This window comes from Macrobrachium rosenbergii, chromosome 26 (genome assembly GCF_040412425.1).
Source record: "Macrobrachium rosenbergii isolate ZJJX-2024 chromosome 26, ASM4041242v1, whole genome shotgun sequence".
In the NCBI taxonomy this organism is placed as follows: domain Eukaryota; kingdom Metazoa; phylum Arthropoda; class Malacostraca; order Decapoda; family Palaemonidae; genus Macrobrachium; species Macrobrachium rosenbergii.
In genome coordinates, this window is record NC_089766.1 from 3,629,133 (window position 1) to 3,649,329 (window position 20,197).

The 20,197-nt window shown below is 35.6% G+C and overlaps 1 protein-coding gene across 26 annotated transcripts in view; it reads right to left on the reverse strand.

The window, feature by feature from the left end:
* Positions 1 to 12,415: 12,415 nt before the first annotated feature.
* The window catches only part of LOC136852937 (beta-glucuronidase-like), a 38,607-nt gene continuing 30,825 nt past the window's right edge, over positions 12,416 to 20,197 (reverse strand). For 8 of the 26 annotated variants that reach the window (XM_067127922.1, XM_067127926.1, XM_067127928.1 and 5 more), the window contains exons 12-14: positions 19,749 to 19,925; positions 19,232 to 19,370; positions 12,416 to 13,816 (exon numbers count right to left, since the gene is read on the reverse strand). In XM_067127922.1, coding sequence (XP_066984023.1) covers positions 13,650 to 13,816; positions 19,232 to 19,370; positions 19,749 to 19,925 — 483 coding nt within the window. In that variant the 3' untranslated portion in view covers positions 12,416 to 13,649. Of the gene's footprint in view, positions 13,817 to 15,889; positions 17,822 to 19,231; positions 19,371 to 19,748; positions 19,926 to 20,197 lie in introns of those variants that run through there. The other 18 variants (XM_067127942.1, XM_067127933.1, XM_067127944.1 and 15 more) reach the window with 4 other exon arrangements.

A 20,197-nucleotide genomic window follows, 5' to 3' on the forward strand; every position in this document is an offset into this window, starting at 1 on the left:
AAGTTCGTGACGGTTATGGCATTATGTAGGTAGAGAGAGAGAGAGAGAGAGAGAGAGAGAGAGAGAGAGAGAGAGAGAGAGAGAGAGAGAGAGAGAGAATTTCCTAAAGCTGATGAAAAGATATGAGAAGGATATAACTCCTAAGAGCTTTGTTACGGATTTTTATTACGAGAGAGAGAGAGAGAGAGAGAGAGAGAGAGAGAGAGAGAGAGAGAGAGAGAGAGAGAGAGAGAGAATTTCCTAAAGCTGATAACAAGATATGAGAAGGATATAACTCCTAAGAGCTTTGTTACGGATTTTTATTACGAGAGAGAGAGAGAGAGAGAAATGCAGTGGTCTTAGGAGAGAGAGAGAGAGAGAGAGCAGTGGTCTTAGGAGAGAGAGAGAGAGAGAGAGAGACGTGCAGTGGTCTTAGGAGAGAGAGAGAGAGAGAGAGAGAGAAGTGCAGTGGTCTTAGGGGAGAGAGAGAGAGAGAGAAGTGCAATGGTCTTAGGAGTATGTAGGTAGAGAGAGACAGAGAGAGGGAGAGAACTGTCATGATCATGGGAGTATAGGTGACTAATATCTAATCCTTCATGATGCCCATTCTTCTTGAGAGAGAGAGAGAGAGAGAGAGAGAGAGAGAGAGAGAGAGAGAGAGAGAGAGACCCCTAACTCTCCTAGAATAATCTCTACCCCCTTCCCACATTTTAGAACGTTTAAAAAAAATTTCTATAAAAATCTAGTTGCTACGAATGGAGAACGCTGCTACGCAGTCCGATCCTATCAATTATGAACCGCCTAGTCATTCCATGCACGCATAACTCCAGGAGGTACCTCTGATTGCTATGGAGTCGGAGGTACCTCTTTTTGGAATGCAAGCAGCTGGCGAAATGAGGTTCGAATATACGAGGTTACCAGACCAGCCTAAGAGGTAACCTCGAATAGGTACTGACATCGATGTGAAACCAGCAAAAAGAGGTACCTCTGATGCTATAGAGTCGGAGGTACCTCTTTTTTTGGAGAAGCCATAGAAGCTGCGTTGGAGGAAAACAGGTTTTTCTCTATAAAAAAAAATTAAAAATAAAATGGTGGCTGCTAAATTTAGTCTTAGGTTATCGCTCTATTCCATATTGCAAAGAGGTGCCTCTATCAATTCGTTATGCTGCGTCTTCTAAGAAAGAATTGTAGAGAGAGGTAACAGAGCCGTGTTTGTCAGTTAGCTGTAATAAAAACTCTTCTTAATTAGCTTTATTTCTTTTGTTTATTTTTTAAAAGATTATTGTCCCTGGCTAACTTGACCTCAGTTGTGTGTATATATATATATTATGTGTGTGTGTGTTTGTGTATATATGTATGTATATATGTACGTATGTATGAATAGAGAGAGAGAGAGAGAGAGAGAGAGTATCGTCAAAAGTTCCAAGAAATCACATGATTTCTTACAACAAATTGGCGTCCCAGCTCCGACTGTCTTTGATGTCGATTAAATAAGGAATAGGCAGTTGTGTGTTTTATGAGAGAGAGAGAGAGAGAGAGAGAGAGAGAGAGAGAGAGAGAGAGAGAGAGAGAGAGAGAGAAGACGCACAGGTTTCGTGATGCGTAATTGGTACCTGGTCGGGTAGAAAGACCATTTAGAAATAACCCTTTCACTTTCGCTCGTAAAGCAATGGGAAGCATCATGTCACTTGGGTGTCTTATCCTCTGAAGCTGTACTTAGATAAAATTATTATTATTATTATTATTATTATTATTATTATTATTATTATTATTATAGATAGATAAAAATGTATTAAAGTGCAAGGAGAATAGTATTAGTAGTAATGCATTGTATCGTAGTTTTATGTGTTTTTTTTTTATAGAGGAAAGATATAAAATGGGCTCGTTGTTTTTAAGGAAAGAACTTTTGAATGGACTATTATTCATATATTTATGAGAAAAGAGCTGTTAAATAGACTATTGTTCGTTTATTTTTGAGAAAAAACTGTTGAATGGGTTATTATTTATTGATTTTTGAGAACAGAACTGTCAAACGCATTAAGCACTGAAGCGAAAAAACAGGAACTTAATTATATGCATTGTTTTTACCCATTTGCTTATTTATTTTATTTATCTATTTATTTATTTTCATATAATTGTTTTTGTTATGAAATGAAAGCCTTTGGGCAAAGTATGTCCTAAGTAACTGAATATAATTTACTCATGAAAGGTAGTTTTATATATTACAGATTAATAATAATAATAATAATAATAATAATAATAATAATAATAATAATAATAATAATGTAAAAAAAATTACTGGTGTTTCCTGGTCTTTCTCCATGCGTGAGACAGAGAGAGAGAGAGAGAGAGAGAGGGGGGAGGTATATGTGTTTGTGTGTGTGTGTGTGTGAGAGAGAGAGAGGGGGGAGGTATATGTGTTTGTGTGTGTGTGTGTGTGTGAGAGAGAGAGAGAGAGAGAGAGAGAGAGAGAGAGAGAGAGAGAGAGGTATATGTGTTTGTGTGTGTGAGAGAGAGACACAGAGAGAGGGGGGTTATATGTGTTTGTGAGAGAGAGAGAGAGAGAGAGAGAGGGGTATATGTGTTTGTGTGAGAGAGAGAGACACACAGAGAGGGGGGTTATATGTGTTTGTGTGTGTGAGTGAGAGAGAGAGAGAGAGAGAGAGAGAGAGAGAGAGAGAGAGAGAGAGAGAGCAATTCCAAGTCAAAGACACCGAAAGCTGTCAACAACGACAGATGCAAGCAAGTGCAACAGATGACGGGTGAAAGTGACACTTGGAGGGGGTGGGGGGGGAGGGAAGAGATGCAGTTCACGCGTGACGCTATTTTGGAAATCTGGCGACCATTGCAGCAGCAGACGACTCATGATGATGATGGTGACATGCAGGTAACATTCTGGTGACAGGTGAGAGAGAGAGAGAGAGAGAGAGAGAGAGAGAGAGAGAGAGAGAGAGAGAGAGAGAGAGAGAGTCTTCCTGGGGGGTTGTTGAGGCGGGGAAATAATGTCTATTTTTACATTTATTTTTAAGATTTAAAGCTATATTTGTATTTATTTTTATATTTAAAGCTCAGTTTATATTTATTTCTGAGATTTAGAACATAGCATTTATTTTTGAGATTTAAAGCTATGTTTATGTTTATTTTTAAGATTTAAAGCTGTATTTATATTTAGCTGTAAGATTTAAAGCTATGTTTACATTTACTTTTAAGTTTTAAAGCTATGCTTATATTTATTTTTAAGATTTAAAGCTATGTTTATATTTATTTTTAAGATTCAAAGGTATGTTTATATTTATTTTTAAGATTTAAAGGTATTATATTTATTTTTAAGGTTTATAGCTATATTTTTATTTTTTTTAAGATTTAGAGGCAACTTCTCAAGAATTTCTGCATTGTTCGAGGTGAATTTACCAAAGTTTTTCAGGAAATTCGAGATAATTTCACAAGAATTTTTATGAATTCAGAACAAGAGCCCGTGTAAAATTATGAGTTTATCTTAACATACGAGAACGAATCACAATTTTTTTTTTTTTTTTTTTTGCAGCTTTCGAAAGAATCATTAAATTCTTTGTACTACTTCGTGAGAATTCGCGAAACTTGTAGACTTTCAATAGAAAATTACTCTATTTTTACTTTTCTGCAAAAGAAAACTTTTGTGCCGGCTTTGTCTGTCCGTCTGCACTATTTTCTGTCCGCCCTCAGATCTTAAAAATTACTGAGGCTAGAGAGCTGCAAATTGGTATGTTGATCATCCACCGACCAATCATCAAACATACCAAATTGCAGCCTTCCAGCCTCAGTAGTTTTTATTTTATTTAAGGTTAACGTTAGCCATAAAACGTGCTTCTGGCAACGATGTAGGATAGGCCACCACCTGGCCGTGGTTAAAGTTTCATGGGCCGCGGCTCATACAGCATTATACCGAGACCACCGGAAGATAGATCTATTTTCGGTGGCCTTGAGTATACGCTGTAGCGGCTGTACAGAAAACTCGATTGCGCCGAAGAAACTTCGACGCATTTTTTCTTGTTAAAAATACGATAATTTTTTTGTATCATTTAAAGAAATATTAAGAGCTATTGAAATTCAGTGATATTAGTTTTTAAATTTTGTATATTCGTTGAGATTTTTATATATTTATGTCTTAACTGCTACGAAAAGCATTTAGAATAAGATTGTTTTTCATGTATGTTCATTACGAATATTAAAATGATTACTCCTTAATTGTTTAGGTAGCTTAAAGCTATAAGTAATTTTACCTACTTAGTACGTTTGTAATTTCTGAACGCAGAAAACAGTAAATTTTGCAAAACAGTAAGAGAGAGAGAGAGAGAGAGAGAGAGAGAGAGAGAGAGAGAGAGAGAGAGAGAGAGAGAGAGAGAGAGAGATTTTATTATTAGAGTAAATGCACCTTATTATTCGGGGAGAGGGGAATAGCCACGTGGCAGTTGCCAAATAGCAAATTATGGGGAAGGGCGCTTTCTATAGCTCATAGCTCATGATTAAGTAATGATTACAGTGTGCGCTGTATTGCTTAGTAGTATGCTGTTATTATTATTATTATTATTATTATTATTATTATTATTATTATTATTATTATTATTGTATAGAAAACAAAGCAATAATTTTAATTAAATTTAAGGCTTGATTTTTCATGCTGTCACCACAGAAGCATTTATTATTATTATTATTATTGCAATGTTTATTATATTTTCATTATATTTTAAGGCTTCATTGTTCAATATGCTACAACCAAAGCGATGATGATGATGGTGATTATTATTGTTATTATTAATGCACAAGAATACGTAATAAAGAGGTGGTGATATATATTTGAGGTAATTTTTTTTATTGCTGCTGGGATAAATTAATCCACACTAGATTTAAGCAGTAGAGGATAATCTGAAAAGGTCGATAACATAATTATCCCACTAATTTTGGCAAGTCTCCCGTGGCTTGAATAACTCAAGGACCCTTAAAACAATTATTGAGGGTCTAGGTGAGTTGGGGCGGGGTGTTTTAAAAAATCTAAATTGAGACGAATATTAAAATTATTTTTATAAGTTGAAGTGGACCGAATATTAAAATTATTTTTATAAGTTGACGTGGACTGAATATTAAAATTATTTTTATAAGTTGAAGTGGACTGAATATAAAAATTATTTTTTTATGAACCGTTAAAATTATTTTGAAAAAATTTACTGAGGACCGAATATTAAAATTATTTTGAAAAATTTTGAAAAATTTACTGAGGACCGAATATTAAAATTATTTTGAAAAATTTACTGAGGACCGAATAATAAAATTATTTTGAAAAATTTTCTGAGGACCGAATATTAAAATTATTTTGAAAAATTTACTGAGGACCGAATATTAAAATTATTTTGAAAAATTTACTGAGGACCGAATATTAAAATTATTTTGAAAAATTTACTGAGGACCGAATATTATAATTATTTTGAAAAGTCTGGAGTTGACCGGACATTAAATTAGTATTTTTTAAAAGTGTAAAATGGACCGAATATTAAAATGCCTTACTGGAGAAACGTAGCACTCTAGTGCCAAATTGAAAACGGGCTTAAAAAATGACATACCAATACCAGGACCCGGATGAACGTGGCACCCATATATTACTCAGGAAAATAGTGCCAATATTAGCACAGGTTATTATATTGAAAGCAATCAGGTGTTGGTGGGTAGAAAAAACTCAAGACACCCGTTATTTTGTATATTTAATTCATTCATTCGACAGCGTAGACTGATTTTGCTCGAGTAGGCTACATAACTTTTAACTATTGATTCAAGGTTAAATTACTGAATAAGTGAAGCGGCGAATACTTGTGTGTGTGTGTGTGTGTGTGTGTGAGAGAGAGTTTAAGATCTGCGCGTGCGCACAGAAGCAGTATTTATAACTTGTAATACTCACCTTCGTGTGAAATATGATTATTGATAAATGTCAGGGTCACCTCGGTGGCAATGTTTAATTCAAGGTTGATGGATTTTGTAGCATAAATATTCTATATACGTCAAATCAGGTGAAACTTTATTATACAAAGTTCCCGCTGCTGGACAATGATTCGTGCTTTTGACTGTGTACAAGTTCTTAACTGTATAACTTCTGTAACTGTCGTGTCGTTTTTGGCGATTTTAAGCTTGATTGATAGAAAAATATTCACTGAACTGACTCATTTGCATAAGAACCTTGACTTCAAGGTTATTTGAAATGGATTTCATTGAACAGAATGTATAAGTTAACTCATTATTACCTTTAACCTTTACACAATTCAGAAACTTCAGACACAAGAAATTATATATCTTAGAGACATAGACCTATCCATCTTATATATTATGGCGTCCCCATCAAAATACTGATTCTTGATGTTTTAATAGTTTACTTCTTGGAAACCTTGGATCTTGACCTTCCAAAAACATTGACCCCAAAAAGGGTTACTGACCTTTCAACTAAGAAGTATACCCGTAATGTAGGGAGAAGCCATCCAGTGCCCTTGTTACGCGGAAGTAATTCTAAACGAAGTGTATATCACAGCACAGTTACTAAACACAGTCAGGCCTTAACGTTGCCCCACTAAACACACGAAAGCACGTCTCATACCCATGGCATTCCTCTGCCTCAGACGGGGCATCGGCTTCTATTGATGCCCAGGGGTATAGCCCATGCTTGAGTGGGCTGTTGCTAGAGACCAACTTACAATATCAAGTTTAATAGAAGAATTTGGTCGAGTTCATTCGGAAATTTGGGCGGCGGAAGTAACACTGCACCCTACCACAACAGAGCTATAGATACGACTGCATGTCTGTGTTGTACGTGTGTCTGTCTGTTTGTACATGCGTGTGTATGCCTTCCCCTACCCCCCCCCCCCTTTAACACCAAGGGGTCACCCAACCACCACCCATCCCTTACGGCTCACCCGTTCCTCGTCCGGCAGCTGTTAAGCACTACAGCGGATTAGACCCTTAGACCCAGTTCGTCTTTCTCTGTTTAAGAGAAGAATAAAGGTTTTCCTTTGATAGTTTTCATAATAACTGATATTTTATCTGTTTGTTAGTGAGTAGAAGTTATTTCATTACCCGGAACTACCTCCATGAACTAAACGTTTACTTGAGACTAAGGTTATAAAGGCCTAACCGGTAACCGAATGTCATTCACTCCTGGCTTGTAAACTTTGCCTGGTTGCCATGGCAACGCTTGTCACAAAAGGCGCAACCCCCTGCTGCTGCTTCTTCTTCTTCCCGCAATTGACTTACGCACCGATAATAACCGCAGACGATTTTGGATGGAATTCCTTCCTCACACTCCTCCTCCTACTTCTCTCTCTACTCCTTCCTCCTCTCTTCTCTCACTTTCCTTTTTCGTATATTTATTCCCCAGAGACTTAAAGGAATTGAGTTATTTGAGAGAGTAGGAAGAAGAAGAAAAGGTTAAAAGCGGAACGACTTCGGAAATTCTAACGGGAACCTAACACCGACGACCCTCTGTTAATCCTCTCCCCACCCCCACACACCTTTGCACCTTTTTGCCTTCCCACGTTTACCCACTTAACCCCCTCTCACACCCTTCCCCCTCCCCTCCCTCTCCCCATACCACACGTGTTGAGGAAGTGTTCAGTTTTCAGGATTACTCGTGGACATTTTAGGAAAAAATGCCTCGTGTGTTGATTATATATATATATATATATATATATATATATATATATATATATATATATATATATATATATATATATATATATACATACACATATATATAATACTTAGACGTACCCTTAACTGTTAGAAGACACGTGTATGTAGGCGCTTTGGTATATCATGAACCAGTCAATGTCATTTGAATGCACGAATTCAGATTGCTTCACCTGTCTTGCACTTGGGTCTAAAGCTTTGTACTTACAAGCGTATCCAAAGAGTGTGGAGAATTGTGCAAGTTATGAGGGCATTGTGGCTACTATAATTACATACGTATCTGGTAAAAAGTGACTAGTGTTTTTTTATGTTTTTACATTAGATATTAATATTATATAATTATTCAAACCGTATACAAGTTTCTTTGTCCCACTTAAGTAGAAACCTAAGTCTTGCCGTCTCTGAACATGCACATATGTGCATGTGTCAATGTGTGCTCATATATACACATGTTCACAAATCATGCGAATCCCACATAACCTCCACACGACAATAAAGGGAATTCTCACATTAAACCTGCACATTAATCACATTTTATTATTTGCGAGTAGCGAGAGTACATTTCCACGTTTTGTACTCTCGCTGGCTCGTGTTGCCACGTCGGCTGTTTTGTACCGAATCCATACACGAATACATGGTGATGATATTGTTGCCATATGAGCGAGTCAGTTTTTTTAAACCTTTCATTCTGTTGTCTTTGTTGCGTGTCTCATTGTGACCCTTCACAGCTTACAACGGACTATATATGTCTGTTGCAAGTTGCAGTAACGATGTTGATGTAGAGCATGCTTTTATTATTTTTAATTTAAGGTAAGTTGGCAGGTACCTCCAAGCGCCCATATTTGATATCCACATATTATGTACAATTTAAAAACGGTCTTAGGTCGACATTTGACTTATAGACAGAGGATCTAGAGAAGATATAGAGGCAGTGCTCCAAACAGGGTTAGATTAAGGCTAGGACAAAGCCTTAGTATCTTACATGACAAGTTTCATTTCTATAAGTTTAGTTGAATTTGGTTAAGATGAGGAAATGTATTTTATGAAGAAGTCAGTGACTTTCGCTAAATATGTCAAATTAGTTCCATGACACGTTTTAAAAGAGCCTCGTTCTGTTGAGATATAATTTATCATTGTCCTGTTGTTAAGAATGATATAAATCTGTTTATAGTTATTTTATTATTATTGTTTACAATTAGGTTCCCTATTTTGAAATATGATAAATAAGACTTGTAAACAATCTTGAACTTCTAATGCTTTGCAATTCTCTCTCTCTCTCTCTCTCTCTCTCTCTCTCTCTCTCTCTCTCTCTCTCTCTCTCTCTCTCTCTCTCTCTCTCTCTCTCTCTCTCTCTCTCACATATGCATATCAATCTACAAAGCTATCATAACTTGCCTGTAGGTAACCCCGCCCTCAGAACAAGTTTTTGTGCAATTGTACGTCGTGTACAATCTAGGCATAATTTAAAGCAATGATTCCTCATATGGTTACATTGGTCTTATAAGTTCATTGCACAATATCTCCATATAATTCATGATAGGTGGAGTAACCTGCTCCCTAATGCTTGGGTGTGAAAGTGAAATCCTCTCTCTCTCTCTCTCTCTCTCTCTCAGACCTTCCATTTCTCATTTACACTAAACCCACCATTATTGCTTTACAGAGAAAAACAGCTACCTGAAATTCTCTCTCTCTCTCTCTCTCTCTCTCTCTCTCTCTCTCTCTCTCTCTCTCTCTCTCTCTCATTTACTGTAAACACACCAATATCTCTTTACACACAGAAAAAGGCTACCTGAAGTCTCTCTCTCTCTCTCTCTCAGACCTTCCATTTCTCATTTACACTAAACCCACCATTATTGCTCACAAGAAAAAAGTTACCTGAAATTCTCTCTCTCTCTCTCTCTCTCTCTCTCTCTCTCTCTCTCTCTCTCTCTCTCTCTTCAATTCTCATTCCAAACCCACCAACATTTCTTTACGTACGTAATGGCTTCCTTCCTCTCAACTTTTAGCAAAATATTTCGTCAAATGACCTTGTTGTTTTCGTTGCACTGACCTTGCAGCAATCGATGAGTACGGTCACCGCCTTCCGACATTACCGTACATGTACGATAAGCTGGAAGGAGAGAGGAGGGAGTTTGTCCTTGGGACGGTTGTTAAATATATTTTTTCATTCCTTCCTCCAAATCAATCGCCTCTTCTTTACGGCTTACATTATACTGCGTCCGCTCACGCTTTGTGATAAGCCGCACGAAAAGTAAAGTTCTGTTTTGATAACTTATATTTAGTTGGGTTTCGTCTCGTTGTCGCCCATTGACAGTTGGTGGTACCTGACCGACGTGGGTTCCTGTAAGTTGTAGTAATACGCTTTTGGTCTTGGCATTGTTTTGTTCCCAGAGTTCTTTCGTTTTGTGCAAGTTTCAGTAATACTGTTTGTACTCTGTATTTTATCCAGTTTCCAGAGTAAGTTTGAGTATTTTATTAATGACTCAGAAATATTTGTACGTCTAAATGGTACTGTTAGTTACATCATTATCGCAAACTTTTTTTTTACTTTAGTTTTTCATTTATTAGGTGTGCGAGGTATTTACTTTCTCTCTGATGTTTGCAGATACTTGACAATAAGTTTCACCACCGTAGATAATCATCAACCTGTTATTAGTATACCAGGTGTGCCTACCTTACCTTTCTCTGACAAAGTTTTTACTTTATTTCCAAATTCAAAACTCGTTTCATACTCTGCTCTCGTTTACTGATTTACTTTTATTGGAACTGCGACGAACTCCTCTTTGCGTTTGTGTGTATGTATGTATGTATATGTGTACCCTAAACTCGAGACACACACACCTTAAGGCTTATAAACACCCCTGATCCGCCGTTCGCTTTTGGACGTGCAAAACGACACAACACGGTGACAATACCAGAACTTGTTTTTCTTTCTCAAAATCATCGGGTGTCGGAGGCATGGTCGTTAATAGCAGGTGTCGGGAAAGATTTATTTCTGTCGCAAGCCTTGGGTCCGACGGTATTGCCCCGTTTGTCACGCCCGTCCTTGAAACCTCGAGATAAATACCTGTCTTATCATAAGATGCTTCAGCACATCTCTCTCTCTCTCTCTCTTTTCTCTCTCTGTCGCTGAAATGCACTGAGAGAGAGAGAGAGAGAGAGAGAGAGAGAGAGAGAGAGGTTACTTTTGCCTTTATGAAAAAGGTGAAGAGGTAACATGAGAATGAAATGTTGCCTTGAAAATAGGGGTTTACAAAACTTGATAAAGTTTAGTATGTTTTCTCTTTGATTTGTTGGTGAAGAGTAAGCGATTTGAACCTGAATTGACAAATACATTTTCGTTTAATACACGTATCAGAATTGCTGTCACCACAAAAGAGCTTACGTTCTGCATGAAACACACGTGAAGAGCAGGTATTTTTTTTATATATAAAATGCTCTCGTCATTATTTGCAATTCTCTTAGATTACAAAATATTAGTAGAGCGTAAGTCTTACTTTTTTCCTTCAGCATTTTATTTTCGTTCATCTTCAGCCAAGCTAAACAATTTCTGAATTTATGAAAAATATGATCTGATGTTTAACAAACAGCAAAATGAAATCGATTCGTGAACTGTCAAATCTCTTAAAACATTACATTGAAATATTATCTTCTTGGATTTTGTTGGTAAACGAACGAAGCCATTAACTGAAGCTTATAATAACTGTACTTGTTTATACAATGTCTACAACATGTAGAATGGACAGAACACCAGGCATGCAGATATGTTTACACAACAGACTTAGAACAATAGGTACTTTTCTTCAACAACCTCTCTCTCTCTCTCTCTCTCTCTCTCTCTCTCTCTCTCTCTCTCTCTCTCTCTCTCTCCATGGAGCTCTGGAGAAACTGGAATGATCACATGTTCCTTAGTTTGCTAGTGTGTTCTGCCCTGACCTCAGGTTATGGGTTGCAACTCGCATATAACCCCAGGATGCTTAGCATGACTTTGCTCAACTGTCATATTTGGTAACAAGAAAAAAAAGTTAGGAACACCGTTTGTTGTCATTGTTCTTTGTTTATCTATGAAAGGAGGGTGAGACTGTACTGTATTGTTTAGCTGAAACTGGCCTTATGCCAGCATGAAGTCATGCACACCAAGCACCCTTGATTCACTTAGTAAGAAGGTTGCGTTTGAAACCTGTGGAGTAAATAGCATCTAGAAATAAAGTGAGGTTAGGATCATTGACGAAACGAGGCAGGATTTAAACTGTATAAAAGAAGTAAACCAAAAAAATCACCTGAAATATGAGAGAAATACCCCAGACAGGGACAAATAAGTCCAGAATCAGGTTTTAGTAAACAGTCACCCCAAGTGTTATGGAGGCATATTTAGCAATTTGATGAGTGTGGTTTCTCCAAGACATGTTTGAAGCAGCAATAACAGCCAGAATATTGATAGAAAAGAGGTTAACCACTTAACTTTCACATAAAATAATTAGTTTTGGAGGAGCTTATGTTAAACTGCTTTTTAGGCTAATTTTAAGGTCAGTGCAAAATATTATTATTGTTATTTTTATTATTATTAATATTATTATTTTATTATTAGGTTCGTGGAGTACAGCACAGTATTTTGACCTGATCTGTGAGTCAAGTTTGTTATCTCACAATATAGTTGTATAGTATACAGTAATTTCAAAAGGCATTTATTATTAATGAATTTCATAGGATAAATAATAGCAGAAACCAAGTATAAAAAAAAGAAACCCATTTTATTTTTTTCATGCTCAGCATGTGTACTGCAGTACACTACAACACTTTGAAGATCATCCAATGACAAGGGAGGGCTGCAGTCTGCCAAATCCAATCTTTGGAATGTAATAATTAACTACTTCCTATAGCTTACAGAATAGTTATCACATTATCAAAACACAAAGTATTGGAAGTCATATGAGGTCTGAACACACAAATGTGTTTTTCAAAGTTATTGCAAAGATACCTTACAATGTTACAATGAGTCTGATGAAACTGTTGTAGAAATTATATTGTAAATGTCATTTTTACTTTAAGAGTAGTTTCCTGTCATATATACCTGTGACAACTTTTTACAGTTTTTTTCAAGTGTGACTCTCATGCAGCCTTGTAACACATTCACAGCACTCTCTGTAAAACTTGTAGGTGAATTTTATAGTTTCATTTGAAATACCACATCATGCAAAGATGCTGTAGCATTCGGTAATGGAAAATACAGTACTGTATTGTATTCTAGAGGCTTGCACATTTTAAAGGAATACATTTATACTTTGTAATATTTTTGTGATACAGTACATATGTGTATAAATCCCCGGTGCATGGATGATGTTTATTATCATTCCTTTACAGTGTAACTTGACTACCATTCCCACACAGTTACCTTGACCAAAAATAATAAAACGCAAACTATAAATCATTTAAAAAATTTGTCTTTTGTAATGCTAAGTTTTTTGTACATAATAGTGCTTTGGTAGATGATAATTTTATTCAGAAATAAGACAGTAAATATAATTTGAAGAATTACCAGCAATTCAGGAGTATATTAATTTATCATTTTTGTCTACTTTTGTGCACATTACAGAAATTCATATGAATACTATTACCTTGAGCATTTATTTCTGATAATCTGATGAATATAGACTTTTTGCAAACAAACGTGATAACCGTTCATATAAACCATTGCCCTGAGTTATCCAATGCATAGGGCTGTGAAAAGCAATGGTTTGTTTGATACGAACAATCAGTGCATAATGAACAGTACTGTAATTCAGGAAAGTTGATATGTATATAATACAAATATATATGTATTACTGTGCTATATAAACACCAGTTTATATACAACTGTATCATTCATGTAGTAAAAATTCATACTTATGATTATTATAAAATAAAGTGGAATGCAATCTAAATACAAAAATATTGTGTTATGGATACAAAGGTGCTACATTTTCATCTACTTAGTAATTCATTAATAACCAGGGTTTATCTGCACCCTTTGGCATTGTGGAATTGTGGTATTCCTTTGCTAATGACCAATATCTGTAACGCATCAAGTGACCCGCCATCTTCGGTTGACGAGCGCGGGTGAAAAGACCCTTCATGCAAGCCCCTGGTCTGTTGTATTCTGAAATGACGGATAAAGATTCTCTAGTGTCTTATATGAATGACAGTGTAGGTTCATGCTCTAATTTTAGCATATTAATTTACACTACTCTGACTGAACTTACAGCACTTGTTTGCTGTCTGAAGCTAGATAAAATTGTACGGAAACAGAGTTAACCAATTATTGACGTCCAAAATGCATTAGAAGAGCAAATGAGGAAGAGACGGAAATGGAGAACCATATTGTGGCAGTTGAGCAAGTCTTAGAAGTAGAGTACCTGTATTTCTGTTCACATGGGAACACACTGGACTGGAAGTTGTGATTGAGAGGGCAGTAAGCAAAAAGAAAGTAGCTGCAGCTGGGTTGGAGTGGAATTAGCTAGCTAGTCTGCTGGCAAATAAAAATTTGTTAGTGGAGAGAGCAGATGCCTAAGGAGGTTCATAAGGCCTGTACTACTCTGAAGCAGAAACATGAGCGCTGACAATGAAAGTGCAAGATCTGAAAAGGCAAGACTATAGGAAGTTAAGATTCACAGCAGACTTCAGAGAGTGACATTGTTTGGACTTGTGATGAGAAGAGATGCGGAGCAGTTAATCAGAAAGGTAGTAAATAGGGCAGTTACAAGACAGGGACTGGTAGGAAGGCCCAAAAAATAAAGGAAAATTGTCAATGATAAAGACTCACACCAGATGGGAGCTGGTTGGAAAAGTGTCATCTGAGAGAAGAGTGGACAAAATCAATTTGCATCTAATCTTGTAAAGGAAAAATCCAATATAAAAATGTTGATGATGATGATCACTTCCTAATGTTTTGTTTTACCTCCTAAACCTGTGCCTTTTATTCCCTAGAGCCATGTCAGTGTTCATCACATCAAGAGTTTGAACCCTCTCTTATTCTTGATGACTGCTTTGTCTCTTCACCTTGTTTTAGTCGAGCATGTTCACCTCAGGTGGCATTCTTGCTCTTTAGAGTATACTGTGTACTTCCATACTTATATAATGTGATGCTTGATATTTCCTAAGCTGTAAACCATGAATGAAAAAGTTATGCAATTCACTGACAGGACTTGGCAAAGCACTTTCTGTCCATGAAGCCAGCATATTACCAGTACTGATGCTTTTGGGAGTTGAAGTTGTCATTGCAATGTCCTAGTGTACTTTGGTGGACAATACTGTAATTTTATGAATCATAATGGTGGGCCTATTTTATTTTAACCATGCTTAGCATTTATAGGGTTAAACTACAATCAATTCATACTTCAAATTCTTAGGATTTCAAAAAGCCACACTTGACTATTTTTAGTTTTTTGAAAGTACTGAGATTTTTCATCATGCAATGGTAAGTAAAGTCATTAAGAAACATCTTCTATAATGTATCAGTTACGATTAATAAACACTACTCATCTGCAGGTGGAAGTGTACCAGAGACAGTAGAGCTTCATAAAGAAAAAAGGCAGTTGGAGAGACAACTCCAAAGTGGAACCATTACGAATTCAAATTTATGGGATCGAGTTAATGCCAGAATGATGCGACTAACAGTATGAATACTTGAACCACCACTGAGGAATAGGGAAGCTCAGTCCAGCTGTGTCAGGTTCAAGAGGAAGAATTTTGTGCACTTCAGGTAACTAACTTAATACTTACAGCTTTCAAGCATGCAAAAAAGCTGTTTTCATGCTACTTCCAGTCATGAAAACTAGTTTTGGTGTTCTTTTTACCATTCTTATCAAGTTGATAGCTTTCTTATTTGTTGAGTGAACATATTAGAATGCTTCAAAAAATCCAGAATGATCATGTTTTAAAGCTTTTCCCTTGCAAAAGCACAAATAATTAGGCTGTTGACAACCCACAAAAAAAGCATTTTCAAAATATGTTGCCTCGGTGTAAAGCATAAATATACACTATTTTAATGTTTATATATGGTATATATGTGATACTAACATTAAAAAACAATCACTTTAACAGTTAGTAGAAATACTGTATATTTTGCAGAGAAGTAAAATTTAAGACTTGTTTTAGTACAGAGACTATTGAAAAGATGGGTGGGACATTATTTTAGAAGAATATAAGCAAAGGTAAAAATGAAAGGAAAAGCTATTAAAACAATTTCTTTAATGGCTAAAGGTTCACACAATGGATCCGTTCCACTGGCCAAAAGTACATAACAATACAGTATTTTATAATCTTGAAACAGGAGAGTTTTCAAACACAAAACAACAATACATGATAGATTACATAGAGATAGTGTTGGTCAAAGGCATCCTTAAATTTTCTTGTACATTTTAAAAGTCTCATTAAATTATTCTGTCATTGAACCAAACCTAACCAGTTAGGTTTTAGATTTTTCTGTTAATTTGTACTCTTACTGCAATATTACTGCACCCTCTCAAGAAAGAATGCATAATTTACTAAATAACTATCTTCTAATTCAATGAATGCATAATTTACTAAATAACTATCTTCTAATTCAAAAACTAAACTCATTTTAATATACAAAATATTTTGAGCATAATGACAAATTAATGAGTCCCATACCATTTTATGGTGCCTTGCACACTACCCAGCTGCATTGAAAATTTCTTTATTAAACGTATATAATGATAACTGAATTTTCTTAGTACATTGTATTCTTTTCAATTAAGTTCTTGATTAATTCAGCATCTGAAGCCTCCCCTACACAGAGTCAGTTTGGCTGAAAATCTAGTTTCAGTAATCTTTCGTGAGGTCTGTATTTTTTTAAAAGTTCAGATAAAGAACTGGAACACAAGTAGTTACCTAAAGTATTTATACTGTAGTATCCGAATGAGTTTGAACAGACAAACATTAAAACTTAAGGTCCTACATCAAATCTCAGATGTATAAAATCTCTAAAAATAAACCTTATCCGTGTTTCTAAATGTGTAAAATTTCACTGCAGAAAAACAGTGGTGTTGTATTTCTATAGTACTGTGTTATAAAACAGTCCTAATGTCTTTTATAAAACCCTCAACTAAATAACAGCTACATTGTGAGTACAACAAACTTTCTAAAGGACAATTAATTTTCAGGGTACTGAGTATTTTGTGCAGGTGCTATATGGACTATCTACTGAAACACCAGCAAGGGCTTGATATCGGTTACGGAGGAGGTGGGCTGCAAGTTTAGGCTGTCGATTTCGTGTGAATATTCCCTTCCTGTTGCCTGCCACTCGTCTGAAACCTACCAGTTCAAGTTTCATTAAACAGAAAATACTCAAGTTTCTACCAACTACACATAAATGCCATTAACTAGAACATTCCAAAGGTCAATATATATATGCAATGTAGTCTTTTCAAGGTAAGATTATACACAATTGGGTTTAGTTATATAAAATCCAACATTTTTAGAATGCAAAATTGTTAATAGTTGGGAATTCTTGCTAGGAAAGTAAGCATACCAGGTAAGGCTGTTGATACATTAAGTCCAACTGCACTGAGCCTTTTGGAAGTAGTTGGCACATTCAGTAGCAGGACTTAGCATTGGACCAGTTTTCTTTAGAGAAAGAATGTAGTTAGTCTAACTTCTAAGATCGAGCACTCAATGTCTCCAGGAGATAATTTACACAGAAATTTTGAGCATGTACTGTTAGGTTTAACTAAGGAATATAATTTGAATGGCTTACTTTTTATCTCATTGATTTAACTTATTTTGAATAAGAACTGTTAATTTGAAAACTAATTTGTGACAATTGTTCAGGCAAATGTGCTGAAATTTTTTTACTAATTACTAAAAGTAATTCTTCATGTGTACTTTTATATGTCAGCTGCTCATACAATACTGTTTTAAAAGTGTACTAATCATCAGTTAACTTTATTATAGGATCATACTAAAAATTTACTTAACCGTTATGAAGGCTAAAATCTTATATTTTGAACACAAGATGAAATGGTCTCGCTGTTGGTTTCATTAGCTAGACTGAGATAGCGTGAACGTAGAAAGTGAGCTGCCAGTTTTGGTTGGCGGTTCCTGGTAAATATTCCCTTCTTGTTTCCAGCTACTCTGGTAGCACCTAAAGGAAGCGAGATTAAAAAAAGATATGCAGATTCACCATTTTGTAAACCACTTGGACCAAAATCACCACCACCAGTAAATCTTTTCTAACTGAAGAATTTAATTCACAGGTTTCAAGAGACCCAGAATATTAAGCAATAACTGTGGGATTCTTGGCAAAACTTAAATAATTTTATTAGGAATTGCTTATTATCACTTGGTGCAAATTTAATTGAAAATTTACAGTTCTTTGATTGTTATTGAGCAGTTAGTATCTGTAGCATATAGTAATTTTTTTCATAATTATTTCCAGGAAAAGACTTGTAATCTGCCTTCATCATTTGAGAAGGATTTTCACTGTAGAGCTCTAACAGAAAGATGTCTGTGGAGGGAATCACATCATGGAATGGTGGACAACAATCACGACATATCTTTCCCCGAAAGGTGTTCAACGTAGAAGACTGATTCCTATCCCAAGCTTCAACTGTTTAGTCAATCACATCCTTCCAATACTTCTTGACCATAATGTAAGACTTGTGTTCAGTAAATGGACTGAGCTTTCGTATATTTGACACTTGGCCTTAAGAGTTGAAACTATCCACTGATTTGTGGGTGGATGAGAGAGAGGGTTTTGGTAAGCAAAAAGTTAACGTCCTAATGTTCTCATACCAGTCACTTATGGCCTTCGTCTATGGGTTTCAGCCATCTAGATATCATAATCCCAGACAAATGCTTTTGGTTGGCAGTATGATATACTAAAGTTCAATGACCCCCCTTCCCAACTTGTTGACAGTGTTGTATGTAGATACAAAACTATTTAGTATAGTGAGGAACAAACTGTCACATACTTACTATATTTGATATTGCTCAGTAAATGCATCAGTTTATGTTTGTTAAACATAGATGTTTGAATTGTAGTAGTTAAGCATATGTTTTTATTGTAGTAGTTAAGCCAGCAACTACATAAAGAATGTTTATGTCTCTTAACTTTGCCCATACTTAAGGGTTAACAATTAAAACCAGACATAACGGCAACATGTACTTAACATATAAAATCAAAGTTCAGAAGGAAAAAGAGCACAATACATTTTCATGCTTAGATTAGTTTCACATCAATTTTTACACTTACACAAGTTGACAAACACAAAAAGAAGCAAATATGCACATATCATTATTGTAAAGAACAGGACACAAGCTTAAAAAGGTGAAAAGTTAATGCAAATCAGCTTCAATAAAACATAAAAATGGTAAAGAGAACACACTACTGGATCCACTCTTCAGTATGTAAGTTATGGAATTTTCAAGGGAAAATTTGGGGTAGTGTAAATACAAATTAAATTTTAGAATACAAGCAAATGATTAAACTGTCCTACCAAAAACTTACTTCACATGTGGTAAAAGTGAAAGAAAATTTAGTTAGTGTACTTACCCATAGGAGTGGCAAAGTCAGCAAAATTCCAGATCATTTCCCCGATGAAAAATCCTTTGTTGCGCAAACTGTCAAAGGCTTTGAAGTTGTTCATCATCAGTTCAGCCTGATATTCTTCTGTCCATGTAAAGGACGGGTCCTACAATAAAATATAAATCCTGCAAGTAACACGTTTGACAACTCTGCATTTTCACTTCAAATCATGAAAGCCTAAAATAAATATTGTCTTTATAGTGGATTAAGAAGCAAAGATGAATGTGGTACTTGAATTGTTAAGTGAACTCGAATGTACAACCACTTTAATCTGTCAAAGGGTACAAAAAGAAATATAATTTTTTAAACAAATCTACTGCCTCAAGTAAATATTGCTTATGACCAGCTTATTACAAATAAGACATGCAATTACTGCAACCTTCATAATGTAATGTCTGAAATCACAAATATTGCTGCTTGTAAGGAAAAGTTCTTGCTCATAACAGCAGAAAATCAGACGCTGTAAGAAACCCAGTCCACGAACCTGATGGAATCCTGCAATCGATCCTGCACCATACTCCGAGATCATGACAGGTTTGTTGTGGAGGAGATGCCATTCTGTGAACTCTGTGATAGTCTGCTGCTCAATGATTTCCAAGTGACCTGTGTCACTGTACCACGAGTAGTATCGGTTCACTAGAATTATATCCAAGCTGCTTGCCTGTGGAAAGAAACTGCAATGTCTAATTGAAATACTTGCTAAACGTATTGTATTAAAGAACCAGACTGTGATCTGTTGTTAATGAAAGTTATTACTCTGGGAAAATCAGAATACAAATTTAATTTAAACTGAATTACGTTTATAAAAAAAAAATACCCTCACAAACTTGAAAATTTATTTTAAAATGTTAGGTATTTTAATTCAGAAATTTTTATCCTCACTAGAAAAATGAAGAGGGCTGTTTTACATCTGCCTACATTTCCAACCATAAG